Source organism: Passer domesticus, chromosome 5 (assembly GCF_036417665.1).
Source record: "Passer domesticus isolate bPasDom1 chromosome 5, bPasDom1.hap1, whole genome shotgun sequence".
Lineage (NCBI taxonomy): Eukaryota > Metazoa > Chordata > Aves > Passeriformes > Passeridae > Passer > Passer domesticus.
Genome location: NC_087478.1, coordinates 25,489,266 through 25,505,112, shown reverse-complemented (window position 1 = coordinate 25,505,112; position 15,847 = coordinate 25,489,266). Strand labels below are relative to the sequence as shown.

The following is a 15,847-nucleotide window of genomic DNA, read 5'->3' as shown; positions in this document are numbered from 1 at the left end:
TCTCTATTCTGTCATGTTATGTGACATCAAACTGCCAAAGAATAAAAGCTAGGCCTTCTGGTAGGTGCTTACTTTTTTTTGTTTACTTTTAATCTCTTAATTAAAAACCCCAAACATATGGATCAAAGCCACTTTGCTGTGGTCAAAACTGCATTGTGCTAACATATACTGTTTTTGCATTCACTGATCTCTTCCTGTTCATAGACTTCCACTCTTACCTTTTGTCATAAATTACATTTGAGCTTTTCCACAGCAACAAATATTCACCTAGAAGGTTGCCTCTGTTATATAAATTAGTGTAAAATATATTTACTAGCAGTAGAAAGCGTTTTGTGGAAAGAAAAAAGAGCATACCTTTAAAATAATATTGAAAGATAAAAGGAAGCATTTAAAATTACTATCTTGTTAAAGTCAGGGTTTCAAAAAAGTGAGTGAAGTATAGCATCTGGTTCTACCACTCAGCTATGAAACCCCTGTCAGTTCTTTTATACTTCATTTGCATGTTTTCAAATATAAAATGTTTTCCCTATCTTCTGCTTTGAGTGGAAAAAACCTCTAAGAAACCGAAAAAAACAGTCACCATGTCAATTATTTAAGATAAATATATTTACAAAATAAAGAGAATATTTGCATAAGCAACCACTCTTTTAAGGCATCACTTAGATGCATGTCATATAAATATGTATACATGTCATTCCTTCAAAGTCTCCATTCTGCTTCTCTTTGTTTAACAAGCTGGAAACAGGCTTTAGTAAGTTTGGTATACACTGCTAAAAAAAAGAGAACTGCAAAACCTGCTTTCCTTTTTTGCAGGTACCTTCATGAGTCAATTTTTGTTTGGAGTTGTTGTTTGGTGGGGGTATTTTTATTAACTGTATCACAAATGCTGTGCAAACATACATTCATGCAGTACTGACATAGTCACTGAGTATTAGTCTGGAAGAAAGATGAAATGCCATGTTGTAGAAGTGCATAATCATTTAGTATAGATGGTTATTATAAGCAGAGGTAGCTACAGACAAAAAGCAGAGCACAAAGCAATTCAAAAGCCTAGGTTACACTCCCTTGTAAATAAGATAAGGTTTCCCTTAGAAACCTCCTATCAGATCTGTAACTCATAATGTGGCTTCAGGAAGACCCAGCTCACTTTGATACTACTGACTAGAGACAAAATGGGTCATCAGAAATGCAGCAAGCTGATGGTAGTTATCACTGAAGTTCAAATCCCAACTAGCCACTAGATTAACTGAGGATACCATTTTAGCTTCTACAGCATCTCAGGGAAAAAACGTCACTGATATTAACACCTTCTGAATTTTCATTTATCCATACTGATATCATTTCCTAAGATATCTCAAAGCAAAGAAAATTCCACACTTAGCAATCAAAACCAAAAAGGAAAAAGGGAAGTAGCAAGATGGTTTTGATAGCCTAGTCATTCACAATCACCTCATGATTAACAGCAGTGGTGGTCTCGCACACTAGCTCTCATCTTTCCTCTTGCTCTCAGTGATATTTGATATTTCCAAGTGAGGGGGAAAAACAATATATTATTTAAGATTCAGAAGAGAAGGCATGCTGCATTGATGATGATCAGACTGCTACCACTGAATCACTGGTTGAGCTGATCCTGATTTGATGAGATGTGAATGGAAATAAACTCTGGACTTGAGTTCTTAAGACCTCTGTTGTGATAGCTGATGGCACCAGATACAGCTGCTTTCCATATGTCTCTGCCTAATAGTAGGGTATGTACATGGGGGGAATTCAAAGGTGTCAAATCAAACAACATTCAAGCATTAATTCCAGAGATTTTTCATATTCCAAAAGAAAGAAAAGCCTGAATAAACTCAACACTGTTTTTCACAGATATATCAAATGGAAATAAAGCCTGAAACCTCTAGGAATATCTGTTCAGAACTCACGCAAAAGGTAAAATATTTCCACTAAAAATGCCTAGGTTCCACAATATTTACTAAAAATTGCCTAAGGATAGCAACTATGCTAGGTGAAAATAGATGCTGTATGCTTATATAAATATCATTCACCCTATACAACTCCTAAGTAGTGGTCTTGATTTATGATAACTTCTTAGCAGCATTTTCTATCCGTCAAGCTCTATATGACCACCTTACTCAAAGAAAAGGCCCTCACAAAAGATATGCTCTCTTCAGCTCTAAGCAGTTATGAGGAATTTAAGTAAATCTGAAATTGCACCATGACTAGACTCCCCTTTCCAGGGCAGCACTTAAGTATATCAAATGGCAATTAGGGAGTAACACCTAAAATATATTATCACATTAAGACATGATTACTGGCTGAATAATGTGCATAAATGATTACTCAATATTTTTTTCTGTGGATCAAATTTGGTACTATATAACTTTCTAGTGTCCACTAGAGTGGAAATCTTAGTGTATATGTTTATGCAGGGAATCTTAGCTTGAAGAAATTTTTTTTAATCCTGCCCCTCCTCCATCATGGAATTAAATATGTTTTATCTCCAGAAATCCAATAACTCAATTAACAAAACTGGTAGAAGTTGCCTAAAAAGACCTCCACAGCTACTGTTTTATATGATTGAAATGAGCAGACAGACATTATAAGTCTGACACATCCTCCTGCCAATGGACATGCTGCACAGCTAAGAAAAATGAAGAGTTAGTTGATTATGCATTTCTCAAGCTGCATATTTGCTATTGCCATACATAATTTAATGAATGAAAAAAATAAACAAGTATAATAAGCCAAACATAAAATCCCCCAATTGCCTGACAGTAAGAATCGAACAAGAGCAGTGGAACCTTAGACTGACACCATCTTCCAAAGTGTTTTGGTGTCTAAGTTCATGGCTTTAAAGCAAATTTATAATTCCCTGCATCCATATTCTCTCTGCTGTCATTGTGGAAGCAATAACAGCCTTGCCCCACTGTGAGAGTGGACTCAAATTCCCAAGAAAATCTGTGCAATAGTTAGCTAATCCGTAAAACATGTTGCATTGAAATACTGAAGTGATCCATCAAAGTACAGGGATGTCTTAAAGGGAGATAAATCAAAAAGAGAAACAAAAAGGCCTAAGCAAGTGGAAACACAATTCTGTTACTCACCCTCAGATCTTCCTTTGTGTTGAAGCTATCAAGAAGCTGTTGATAATGTCTATCAGTCATTTGTCGCAACAGTGACAATAAACAGGAGACAAATTCCCCCTGTTAGGTAAGCCAAGAGGAGAAATATTATGTTTTCTGCACTTGAGCTTAAACTCTTATAGTATAAGCACTTGAAAATAATTAACAAATGCAAGGGAAATTAATCTACAACTAGGCTTCAACTCCACATTTTGTGAAAATACATTGATTGCACTTCCTTCCCATTTAAGGAAATATTTTTCCCTAAATGGAGTTTATTTGCTTAGAAAAATCTATTTTAATTAGTTCCAGCAGGGCTAAACCAGTAAAATTTTTATTTGTTATTTATTTTCCTTGTATCTGTTTTTAAACAAATTACTTAGATTGCTAAAATTACAACCTCTTTAGTCAACTCAGCTTTGAAACAAATGCAAACAAACATATTTTGCAAGAATTCTGGGAAGAATGCTATTGTTTTCCTTTAGGGAAGAAATGAATGGAATTAGCTGGGAATTATAAACACATTCTGTCTTCTCAAAACCCAAAATTTGTGAAAAACAAAACTCATTTGTAGGACTGAACAAACTTTGAAAATGTTTTGATCAGAAATTTCTTTGGGTTTACAGAAGAATTTCTCATTGAAAGAGCAGAGAACTGCACTGGGTATCTCCAGTGAGCAAACAACCAAGATATTATAGGAAGGAACAGGTTCCCCCATTCACCCTTTCCTGTCTGCTTATTCACTTTTGGACTGGTGAGAAACACTGAATGGTATCAGCCCTGACTGCAGAATTTATGAGGACAGGGAAGAGTCAAAGGTTTGCTTTGCATCCCAATGCTTAGAAAGAACAGTTCTGAAATCTCATAAGCTTGCTAAAAAATGGGAAATATATTTTCACCTGTACTGGGAATGGAGAATGAGACTGAGAGGACAGGTGATAACAATACTTTAAAATGGTGTCTTTCATCTGTTTACCAAGTGAAATTTTGGGAAGATTTCCCTCCATCTTTCATTAAAAACAGAAAATAAGATTAAAAAGAAGTAGTATGTTTTCACAGGAATGGCTGTTCTAGATTTTACATTTGAAGGCCTAATTCATTTTGATTATACCTGGTACACTTGATCATGTGGGGTGATGGCTTCCACTGGCGTAAGGATTCTGAATTTCTTACTTCCCCTTGTTTTACAGTAAACATAGCATTCATAGAAACAATGAATCACAATCTCAAAACAACATCCTAAGGCTACAAAATCTCTTAATATTCATGCTCTGGGCATAAACATAAAGGTTACAGCTGCTGTCTTGTCATATCTGTATATCCAATTGCTAGCTTGAGTTACAATTCCTTCCCTGCCTAGGCATTTTAAGCAGTCCTTTTTAATCACCTTTCTTCTATGTTCCCACATTTCTTTCAACTTATATAGTAGTATATTAAAAATCGCAACCTCTTATAGAGAGCTGTACTATTATAGTTGACAGAGATTAGTGTTATAAAAGTATCAATTTAAGCTAATTGTTAACTGACTTCTAAATCTGAGCTTTTAATTTGAATGTAGGTAGCTATACAGGCTAGTTTTTAAAATAGCAATGCACATTCAGCCTCATTTGTTGAACTCAACATAAAGATCTATGTTGTACAATTTCTACCAGTATTGGCCAAAGATTAACTTTCAAATCATGCACAAAAGCAAATTCCACACACGTAACCTGGCTAAAAAACATTTAGGGTCCAACTCCAGTATCAAAAGTCAAGCCAAGCAGTATACTAAAACCACTTAGGTAGAATCCTTAAGTAATTTTTTGTGTCTTATTTCAGGAGCAGAATTATTAAAAACCATGGAGCTTTTAATTAAATTGCAGCTCATTTAGGTTCTGAGCGACTGAACTCTCAAGATCTAAAATCAATTAAAGTTCATTTTAATTGGACTACTTTCTGCCAATTCTTTATATGGAAATGCATTTTTTCTGAGGGAAGTCCAAAGGTCTAATTCAGTGACAAAACAAAACAAAGCAGAAATTTCACTTTCACCATTGCATTAAATTGCATGTTTGCCAATGCAACATCTGCAACACTGTCACCCTGAAGCTGTGTCTGCTTTGTGCTCAGTTTAAAGCATCACACCCACCTTGCAGGTTACCATTGAACAAGGCTGCTGACTGAAAATCAAATGGTATCCAGCTACCAAAGCTGCTTCAAAGAAATGGTGGAGTCATGGCAGCACAAAGCCCAGTGCTGCCTGATCTGATGCTGTTTCTTGGTGAAGAAAAACAGTGACACATGGGCCTGGGAGACCACACTCAGATGGGTTTGGGATTACTTCCACAAGGAAGACTATGTCTCATTCACAACTATGAGAGAATTTTATTAAGTGTGCTCCCATGGCACATCTCACAAAGAATTTTTTATGACACATGCAGTTTGAAATAATGGCAACATACTGGAACAGACCCTACTGCTGTACTCACATTGAGTACTTTATCATACATGCTCTACAAATAGTTCCAAGAATCTGGCTCCATGTGCTGCCAGAAGCCCATACTGCATGATATTTCTACATAAATGTATATAATTGCCTTATGCTGTGCTGTGAGTCACTTCCACATCAAATATTCTTTGAGAGCTTGCAGTGACAATAACATGGCTTTTCTGATGCATAAAAGGAAATTTTGCAACTTGAAAGCACTTCCAGAGGCTAATTTTTTGATGGTGTAAAAGAATTAGACTGTCATGATGTTTAATAAAAACTTAATCTGCAAGCAAGAGTATACCTCATAACAAGCCAATAAAATCAGAGCTTTGCTACACTAGCAATTTAACACTACCACCTTTCATTCAGCTTAGATTTTCTTGTGGTGGCCTGATATGCCACACAGCATACATTTGCAATTTTGTAATTTAAAGAAAAAAACCTTCCAAACTCTTAGATGCATATTGCTGTTGAACCACAGTGACAAAGCATAATGTTATCTTATAACAGAGCTTGGTCAGCTCCATAAAATACTCCATACACAGTTTGCTATCTGTGGGTCTAGAGTAAAAGGGAAAACAAGCCAAAAAAATGTGGCAACACTTTTTTTTTCCTGCAGCTATTAAATGCTTTTGAAATGTTTGATCTCAGAGGAAATTCTGGTTTGAAAAGCAACCCCTCTATTCATTAACAAAAACTGTTACAGTGTAAACACTGAGCAATTAGTTAATAAATGTATAATGAGATGGTAAATCACTCAGCATAGTATGTTTTCTGCACTAAATTATAACCCCTCACATCTTCTTGGGGTCACATCCCTGGCTATATTAGAACCAATTTGCCTTGAAAAGCAAAGTGAAAACCTTGCTGCAAACAAAGCAAAATAACACTTCCATTTTATTTGATCAATGCTCATCAGACTTTTCTGTAAATGCCTGTATTTCAACCTTCTAATTTCCATGAGTTGTTACAGCAGGTTCACCAAAACATCATTCGCTAATCTTCTAAATCTGTCCTGTATGCTCAGCTTCATGTGACAAAAACAAAGCTCAAATGCTCAGCCCAGAGAACAACAAAATGCCCCTCAAGTAATAAATTTAGATTAGTACAAGTTATCACAGATTCCGCAGGCATCTTTAGAGCTGTTTCATCATGAAAAAATGCATTTTAAGAACTATTATGAATTGATACTCTTCCATTTTCAGGAATTCAAACTGAAGGAGAGTTTCAGAAAGCTATTATATTGCAAACAAAAGGATCATACTGAAATCATTACTAACCTCAAAGTCTCAAAATAAGTGTTATCTTTTCGGCTTGTTTTTTTGCTTTGTTTTGGGTTTTTTGGTTTCAATCTATAAATAAACTTAATGAAAGAAATTACTATTTCCACTAAAAGTTAGTAGAACACAAGAAAGATTTTGTGAATAAAAGAGAGAATGAGGAGGACAATGAAAATCTAACACTGTGAATTACAATACAAAGACAATACATTCACAAGTCTGGTAGTCCAACCAGTGACAATTGTGAGCTCTTTCATTGCAAGAGACTTACAGTCACATCTTGAAACTGGAGGCGCATAGCGGAGCCTGATGGCTGTGGTCGGCTGGTGATCTCCAGGATGGTCCTTAATAGAATGTCTAGCAGACTGTTTACAATCACATCAATTTCTTCCAGGACTGATTTTTCCTTAAATAATAAATAAAACATTTAAGATTTTAAAATAAAAATATGACCGCAAGTATAAGTCCTTTGATGCAGTTTTAGAAACTAATTACAATTTCACTATGAATGCCACATTCAAGAAACAAGGACTAATCTCTAATTCAGATATTATTTAATTCTATTAATTTTTTTCCTAACAGTTTTCCATTAATTGCATCACAGAGGACAGTTACAGGGATGACTTTGAATATGTAAATTTTCAAATTACCATCGCTCTATTTTCACTTGACATTTAGAAGAAAGCAGTAAATAATATACAAAAACTTTTCGGGCAAGATTTTTATAGGTAACACTCATATCTTCTGGGGAAATTGCCAAGAAAAGCTTAAAATCTGAAAAGCAAAATCCTGTTTTACACTTTGAAACCATCACCAGAAATAAGCAGATGGTGCTCAACCTTCAGGACATGCTTCATCAGTAAGGCCCAGCTACGCTGCTTCCCAGCAGCTGAGTAGCACAAACAAATTAGTCATTTATGTGAGCCTGCAACTGCTTGTACACAACATCAAAACAAAGGAATCAAAGTGCTCACTGCCAAAACAGACCGTGAATACCTCAGTTACCAGCATGAAAACACTGGATAAAGTCAAGTTGTAGTTACTTCTTTTTATTCAGATGGAAATATGTTGCCCCTGCTTCAAGACTGTTTTAAGTCTCCACTGCAGCAGAAACCACCATCTTAATCTGAGCAATTTTATCCATTGTTTAACACGATCCTTCTTCACAGAAAGAAACACTTGATAATCAAATGCACACAACCAAGCTAAAACTAAACTGACAAAGAAACAGATCAACTTTGCTGACATTGAGGTGTAGGAGTGATTTGGGTTTTTTCTTTTGTTTAATTTTGCTTCCTAGACACCCTGAAGCATATGATTGGTAACAACACTCAAAATTCCTTTTTGGATTTAAGTTGAATCTAGTGTCAAGCCATGTTCTCTATCACTTCATCTAGCATCAAAGAACTGTTTAACCGGCCTATATGAAAACAGACAGTACACAGCATATTTAGGAACTGCATCCACCATGACAACCCTTCTCTTTACTACTAGAAACTATTTTTGGAATGAGCAATGGCTTTAATTTTCAAAGCTGCCTTACTGCAAATGCACTTGTTCCCTCAATCTCCAAATTATCTTGATTATAACGGAAGGAATGAAATTCTGTACTGGTACCAAGAAACATGTCAAAGTCACCAAGTCGTCAATAATCTCAATTACTCAAAGAACACTAAAATAGAAGCTGCATATCCTGAACATTTTGGAGATTTTTATGTAGATATCCACTTGTAATTGTGCACATCTCCGGCTTGGTGACTCCAAATGGAAGATCTCCTGAAATTCAGACCAAATACTTAAAGTTTTCTCCCAGGCCAAAACCACAGCTCTGCTTTAGTATCTATCACTTTGTCTTGTGATGAGATTTTATACTTATCCAGGAGCAGCTGGAAGGAATATGTTGTTACAGTGCCAAAGGTGCAAGCCACATCCATATCAAATCATTGATGGAGCAACTTCAATTGCTGAAAGTGGTATGAAATGAAGAAGCACATAAAGGAGTTCTCACTAATGCATTACAAGGTAATGTATGCTGGCCTTGTGTTCTAGGGTGAGGTTATGATGCTTGTATCCCCAGTCATGTGTTCTGTTAATGCTGGATATTATGTTCTGTGCCTTCAAGACTGGCTCTGAAGAGCAAGGTTTGTTTTGGTTTGTTATCAGCCTGCTCCCCCATGGCTGGTGGGACAGAGAGACGGGGCAGTCCATAGTGCAGCTTTTGCTTCTTGTCTTTGCTTTTTGCTGCTTGCTTTGCTTTTGCTCCTGCTGCGCTCCTGCTTCGCTTTTGGTTTTTGCTTCTGCTTGTTAGTTAGTTCAGCTAAGCAGTCCACATTTTCTCAGGACTGTTTTTTCCTTTCCTTTTTGGAAGCACTCAAACCTGCTGCGGACTGTGACCTGGGAAACACCAAGAGTTTACATCTGGTCGCTGCAGCAGCCATCCCCAGTGCCGGAGGGAGCAACAACAGAGTGACCACTCCCAGGAGAGACTTTCTGAATTGGACATCCTTTTCAGATTGGTGAAAGTGTTGTCATCTGGTATTGTTCATTTTGTGTGCTGGGGGTGTTTTGCCTGTTAAATAAACAGGTTCTTTCCACTTCTCTCCGAGGAATCCTTCCCGAAGCAGTGGGGAAGGGTTTGCCTTCTGGGAGGGGCTCCCTTTGGAGGTTTTCTCCCAGATTTGCTCTAATCCAGGACACCTTCACATGCATGTATTGCACTAATTACAGGCAATGCTTGGTTTTAATTGCCTTGTATCCTGTTGTCTGTCAGAACCTATCATCACCTTCCCACATATGCAGCTTTCACACATTAATTCACAAACATCAGAAACTGGCCACAAAGTTTATCAACTAGCAACCAAGTGCAATCTCCCTTGCAATACTCACATCAATCTCTTTATCTAGATCAGCCCTGTGTCCCCTAAGAATACACAGCCCACAATAAAAAATGCCCCTAAAGAAAGTAGACATTTCTTTCTTCCCAACACAATGCTCAAGAAGTGCAAAAGCTTGTCAGAACACTATGATCACAATTAAAATACTCATGCATGGAAAGAAAAGGGTCATGTAAAAATCAAAATGGCATGTTTATGCAGATTCATTACACAGAGAACTCCTTAAAATGCTCTTGGGCAAGGTCCAGCTTGTGTCATTAAATGTCACTGAGCCATATAAAGAAGTTCAAGTGGATGTGACATGGTGTTTACTCACTGAGCTGTTCTTCTTGATGAGGCAAAATATGTTGCTAAGGATACGGGCACACATTATAAGGTCCTTCTGCTCTTGTAAATGCATGTGGAGATGATGTAAAACTACTGGAAGAAGAATGCATCGAGAATCTGGAAAAAAAGAAAAATTTCACGAATAAGAGCGTCTCATAGAGTAATTTAATTTTAATACATCTATAACATATGTCTTCAGTCCAAAACTGTTTCTGATAAGCAGAAGCTCTTGCTAGCATTAACAAAAATTTTTGATAAGCAGAAGCTTTTACTTCACAATCATAAGCAAATGTTTGAAGAGTAAACAATATGCTGAAAGTCACTATGTTATATCACGGATGAAGAAAAACACCACTGTGTGGAATATACTACATATAAAATAAATTTTAAGTATTTATTGAACTGTAATCCAAAGTTAATAAAATGCAGAACCAAAACACCTGTATTCATAACAACGAGAAATTATGCTCTGGCGTTCCTGCCACATGACAGGATCCATTTATACACCAGGGTTATGACAGACTTCAGCAGAAACTTAGGTTATTCTACAAAAATGTTCTACTTTACAGACCCGCAGTAGTATTTTCAGATTTCTTTCAGAATTTTTACTTTTCCAGATTCCTCACTCCAACTGAGTATAAGCAACTTAAATGATTGATTTCTACATAAAATAATTTGCCTTTCCACTCTTTCATTTTCTAAACACAGCTCTTTGGTGTTATTTGCAGTCCTGATTTTACTGAAAATTATGCAAGAACATAATTAACATGCTACTTATTTCTGCTTCTTTTTATTACAATCAAACAAAATATTAAATGGGAAGAACCCTAACACACTTGTGATAACACTTTGAACACCTATTCACAACTTGATAAATGGGAAGGATATTACCTGTTTTCATTTTGTTGTTGTTTTAAAATCTTTTCCATAATTAAGAAATTATATTCCCATAGAAATGTACTTGAATAATTTCCACTATTAAAACTTTAATGATTATAAGCTGCATTATAGAAATATATTCATCTACTCCCTTTGTTCATTAATACAATTATATGCTAAAAATTGATTTCTCTAGCTGGAAAATTACTCTTTTAAAACAATTTTGCCATGCAGGTATGGTTTGTGGATTACACTTTCTATAAACACTTTCCCTACCTCAATTATTTCCTCTACTTTTTCTATGAGGAAGAAGATATATTTATTCTGAGATTTTGTTTAATGTTTCTTTCGCTTACTGAAACACAGCACTAATCTTGTTATGCTTTACTATTCCCTTGTTTTCATTGTCTAGTCATCTGTGTACAAATGGCCTTGTCCATATGATTTGTCTTTATTACAATCTATTTACGTATATTCATATTTTTGAAATAAAAGTTTGCTTGCTCTCTTTAAATGGGTGTTTCATGCTTATTATTTATTCAGGTGTACCTCTGTATCTTCCTACTAAAGAAAATAATAAACAAAGGCTGTAAGGCAGTAGGCAAATGACCATCAATCAGCTGAAAACCAGTGGTACAGAAACCCAACACTGGGCAATAAATAGCCTTTCTCCAGTGACTGCTTATTCTGCAAGTGCTTCTGCAGGTTTCCATCAGGCCTGCCATGAGATTCCTATCTGTCTGTAGCACCACAAATGGGGGGAAGTTTCTCAATGAAATCAAGGCAGCATATTCTTTTTCTCTACCTCAGAACCTGGCTTAGCCAAGGGTTGTCCCTGGTGTTCTGAGATGCCAAGTGCACACAGCTGCCACTGACCCATCCACTGCAAGACTTCTGGGGTCCAAGGGCAACTGGGCAGGGAAACTGCCAATGCAGACCTGCAGTTAGAAAAGTGCCGCCTTCTGATCCCCACTGCTAAATCTGCTTATTGATTCCTGCTGGATGAACAAACAGAGCTAATGCCTTCAGCTGAAGCAATAAAGCAGGATTTTTCTATTTGTATAAAAAAAAGACTTAGCCCCTGGATTTCAGAGGTGGCTCCTTTTCCCTGCATTCTCTTAGGCCTTACACGTATTGAATTCTTGACTATCTGGCAATCCATCATCAAGAGACACAATGAAGGGTTCACTGTGTAAACCAGCCTGTGATTCTGTGGCAGGGGTACTGTGCTGGCAAGCAGTGATAGAAAGCTTGATCCAATCACTACTCAACTCCACAACTATCACAGAGCAGTAATAGTAGCTCTTTCACACATTTTGGGTATGAGCATTATTGTTTGGGCCACGGGTCCTCTCTTGCAGCCACAACTCAAATCCCTCAGTCCAGAAGGTCAGAAGAAACCAGGAGCAGCCCTGTGCCAAGGTGTTTCTTCTTCTTCTTTAGATAGCCTCCTGATGAGCCCACACAGCATTCGGCACCTCACCTGAGGTGCCATCTACTCTGTGCACTGCTTACACATAAGTGCAGCATCATGAACTACGTTTTGAAGACCAAAAAACTTGTAAATAGCCAACTCTTACACACAACATGGCCTGAGGCATCTGAGGCAAAACTGAGCATCCTCATCCAACTGCTTCAAGTATCCCATTTTTGCAAAAGCTTCATAAAATGATCAGAAATTCTGTTTTGCCAGACCAAGTGGACTAGCAAAAAGCACCTTACAATGACTTGCATCTATTTATGGGAGGCAATAGTGCCAGTTATTGAAAAACAGCCACTACATATATCACACCTTTAGATATATTCCTTATAAGCCCAGAATCTAAATACATCTCTGTTTTGATTTGTTTAGGAGGAGAGATGTAGTGGTATTACAGAAAAGGAGAGCTGGTTCATTCACCTCTGGAATCACCAAGGACTAGGTGAGGAAGTTTGGAGAATATTTGTCTGAGGTTATTCTTTTTCCTGCTAATTGTCAGCTGCAATGTCAGCCACTAGATATAGAAAAATTAATGAGTGCAAGGAAGGGTGCAACAATCAGAACTCTGAGCCATCACTCACTGTCCTAATTTTTCTTCTATGCAGGAAGTCAAATTAGCTGACTGTTTTAAATGCTAATATTTGCCCTTTACAAATATTATACAGAAAGACAAGAAAAAAAATCATGACACAGAGCTTTTCAAGTATGTGCTTAGCATAATTAGAAAGAGGGCAATCTTAGACTCTGGGCAATCCTTGTGACTTTCCTATGCAACATTAACATTTAATACACAGCACATCTTTCCTCCCTAATTTCCATATAGTGGTAAAGCCTCTGCAGAGACATACTTTTTTCAGTTTAGCATATTTTAAAGAATACTTTCAGAAGGATGATATTAGTTTCAATTACTGTATCTAAACAGATGGTCAAACTTTCAGCCTGCTTGGATAAATTGAACCCTATTGCCTTCAGCACCTGCTGGCCCAGGTACAAAGCACACAGTGTGAGCTCCTCATCTGCAGGCAGCCCAGAGTAACCTTACCTGGGTTAGTGTACAGGTGACTCTCCACAGTTTTCCCAATGCTCTGCAGTTTAACAGCTTGCAGGGACTCATCCCCATGCATGACTGTTGGCAAGCTGCCCAAAGCATCGTGAACCAAATTCGCCACTTCTCTCACATCAAAGAGCTTCAGAAGTTCTGAGTACACTGATGGGAATGAGCTGAGAAACACAGCCTGGAGGAACAGGGTAAAAATGGACAGTCAGAACAGTTTTGACATTTATAGAATTTAATAAACCATAGAAATTTAAGTAACTCTAGAGAAATGCCTGGCTTCCAGGGTAGGTAATAGCTTTAAAAATTATCTTATTTTCAGAATGAATAGCCTCACATTCATTAATGAACTCACACTTGTGACTATTTCCTTCAAGTAATATCTAATGATTGTTAATTTCTCCCAGGACAAAGTGCAAGTTCAACTCTGAACAAAAATATTTATTCTTTAAATACACTTATGCCTCTATGAGAGAAAATTTTTAAAAGGATGTCAGAATCTAGCTGATATGATACAAAAATATTTGTGTGGTTTGGATTACTTTGTTTTAATGTAAGTAGTGCAACAGCCTCTGTATCTTCCATTTTTCAAATACTGAACATTTTTATTTTGGAGTGAGGCAGCACTGGTAGTCTTGGTTCCCTTCAACAATCTTTAAAATGGGTTAGAAAGTCATTGATGAATACAAAAAAAATATACCATAAAAATAAGGAGAACAATGCCAGAGAAAAGAAGCTAAAACAGACATTCCCTTCTCTAAATCCTGCTGATTGTGAAAAGTTACTTACAGACTCACACTGCTGGCCAAATAGGCTAATGTGGGTTAAAAATACTGAAAAAGAACTCTAAATGTATTTGTTTGCATCCTTTTGTTGTCTTTTGACTCCAGCTGGTTACACTATATGAGATGGAAGAACTTCCTTTCTAACTGCATTCTCTCTGATTTGCCATTTTCTTAGTGGAACGGTTTTCTACAGAAATTTGGGGAGCATTAATTCTTAACAGGATCTTAACCATCTCTGTTTACAGAAATGTGGGAAGAAGATGGTATATTTATAAGCATTTAATGTAGAGTGCTGTTTCCTGTGTTTTGCCTCTACAATTCAGCACTAGCCCATTTTTGTAGTCTCAAATGAAATAAAGATATCATCTGAGTATTAAACCATATGGTTCATCAAGACTTAAAAATTTTCTGTAAAGCATGAAAACTCTGATAGTAGTCTTTTGTATGGCTCAAATCCGTCAGTGCGTTGCCTTTTTGTTGCAAAGGTTTCATACCTTCTTGGTGATTTTCATGAGAGCTCCTCACAGCCACAGCACTGACTCCTCCTCTGCACAGCCAACAAACTCCATCTGACATCTCCACCAGCCAACCTGCTCTTTTATAACACCCCTCTTAATTGGATCCAGCTGTGGCCTATTAAGGGCAGGCTTGTTCTTAATGCTTGGTAATTAGCACAGCTGTAACTCCTTAGGGGTGAGATTACCTTCACCACTATCTCTATTCTTTTACATTCTATCTATCCACATCTATCTATCCACATCAGTGTGGTTAAACTTAGCAGTAAAAAGACCAAAACAGATAACTTGTTTTATTTGTATCCATAATGATTATAATTCAAAATAAAATGTCAGCTTTAGGATTATCTATTCAAAGCATATTTAGAAGGTGCTGGTATGAAAATTTCACACTGTAGGATGGAAAGCTGAAAATGCCACTTTGCTCTGGCAAAAATATATTTCCTTTCTGAACAGGCATTTATACTGTTCTTATTTATTCTGAACATTTTTATACTGGGTGTGGAAAATGCCAACAAGCCATAAAACTTACCTGTAGCTGGGACAAAGCACTAGTTCCTTTGCTCTCCTGAGACAGGAAGAAGCGTACTGACATAAGGAGCTCTTGAATACAGCAGCGAAATTCCTCCTCATTTTGTCCGCCAGTAGCAATAGAGAATAATCTTCGAGACTGAACTATGTATTTAAAGATATATTCCTGTGCCTGTAAATGCCAAAATCACAGACAACTCACAAAAATGCACATGCTTATCTCCAAACAGAACACAAGCAATGATTATATCATTCAAATAAAGAGGAGTCTGAAACAGGACCCTGTTAGTTAATTTTGGTAAATTTCTCTATTGAAACACTAATATATTACAAAAAAACCAAAACAAACAAGCAAAAACTCAACACCACTTTCCTTTCCCAACACCTCCTCTCCAAAAAAAGCTTAAATAAAGTTGCAAAACTGTTGGAATGCAAATTCAACATACTGCCCTCTCTTATTGGCAAGACACCAAAGTTCACAGCAGCACAGAAAGGTACCTCACTGAT

At 36.8% G+C, this 15,847-nt stretch overlaps 1 protein-coding gene across 5 annotated transcripts in view; it reads right to left on the bottom strand.

Moving 5' to 3' along the window:
* The window catches only part of DOCK4 (dedicator of cytokinesis 4), a 224,731-nt gene that overhangs the window by 56,397 nt on the left and 152,487 nt on the right, over positions 1–15,847 (bottom strand). For all 5 annotated transcript variants that reach the window (XM_064422379.1, XM_064422377.1, XM_064422380.1 and 2 more), the window contains exons 22-26: positions 15,342–15,512; positions 13,498–13,690; positions 10,086–10,213; positions 7,147–7,281; positions 3,108–3,206 (exon numbers count right to left, since the gene is read on the bottom strand). In XM_064422379.1, the coding sequence (XP_064278449.1) occupies positions 3,108–3,206; positions 7,147–7,281; positions 10,086–10,213; positions 13,498–13,690; positions 15,342–15,512 (726 nt within the window). The remainder of the gene's footprint in view (positions 1–3,107; positions 3,207–7,146; positions 7,282–10,085; positions 10,214–13,497; positions 13,691–15,341; positions 15,513–15,847) is intronic.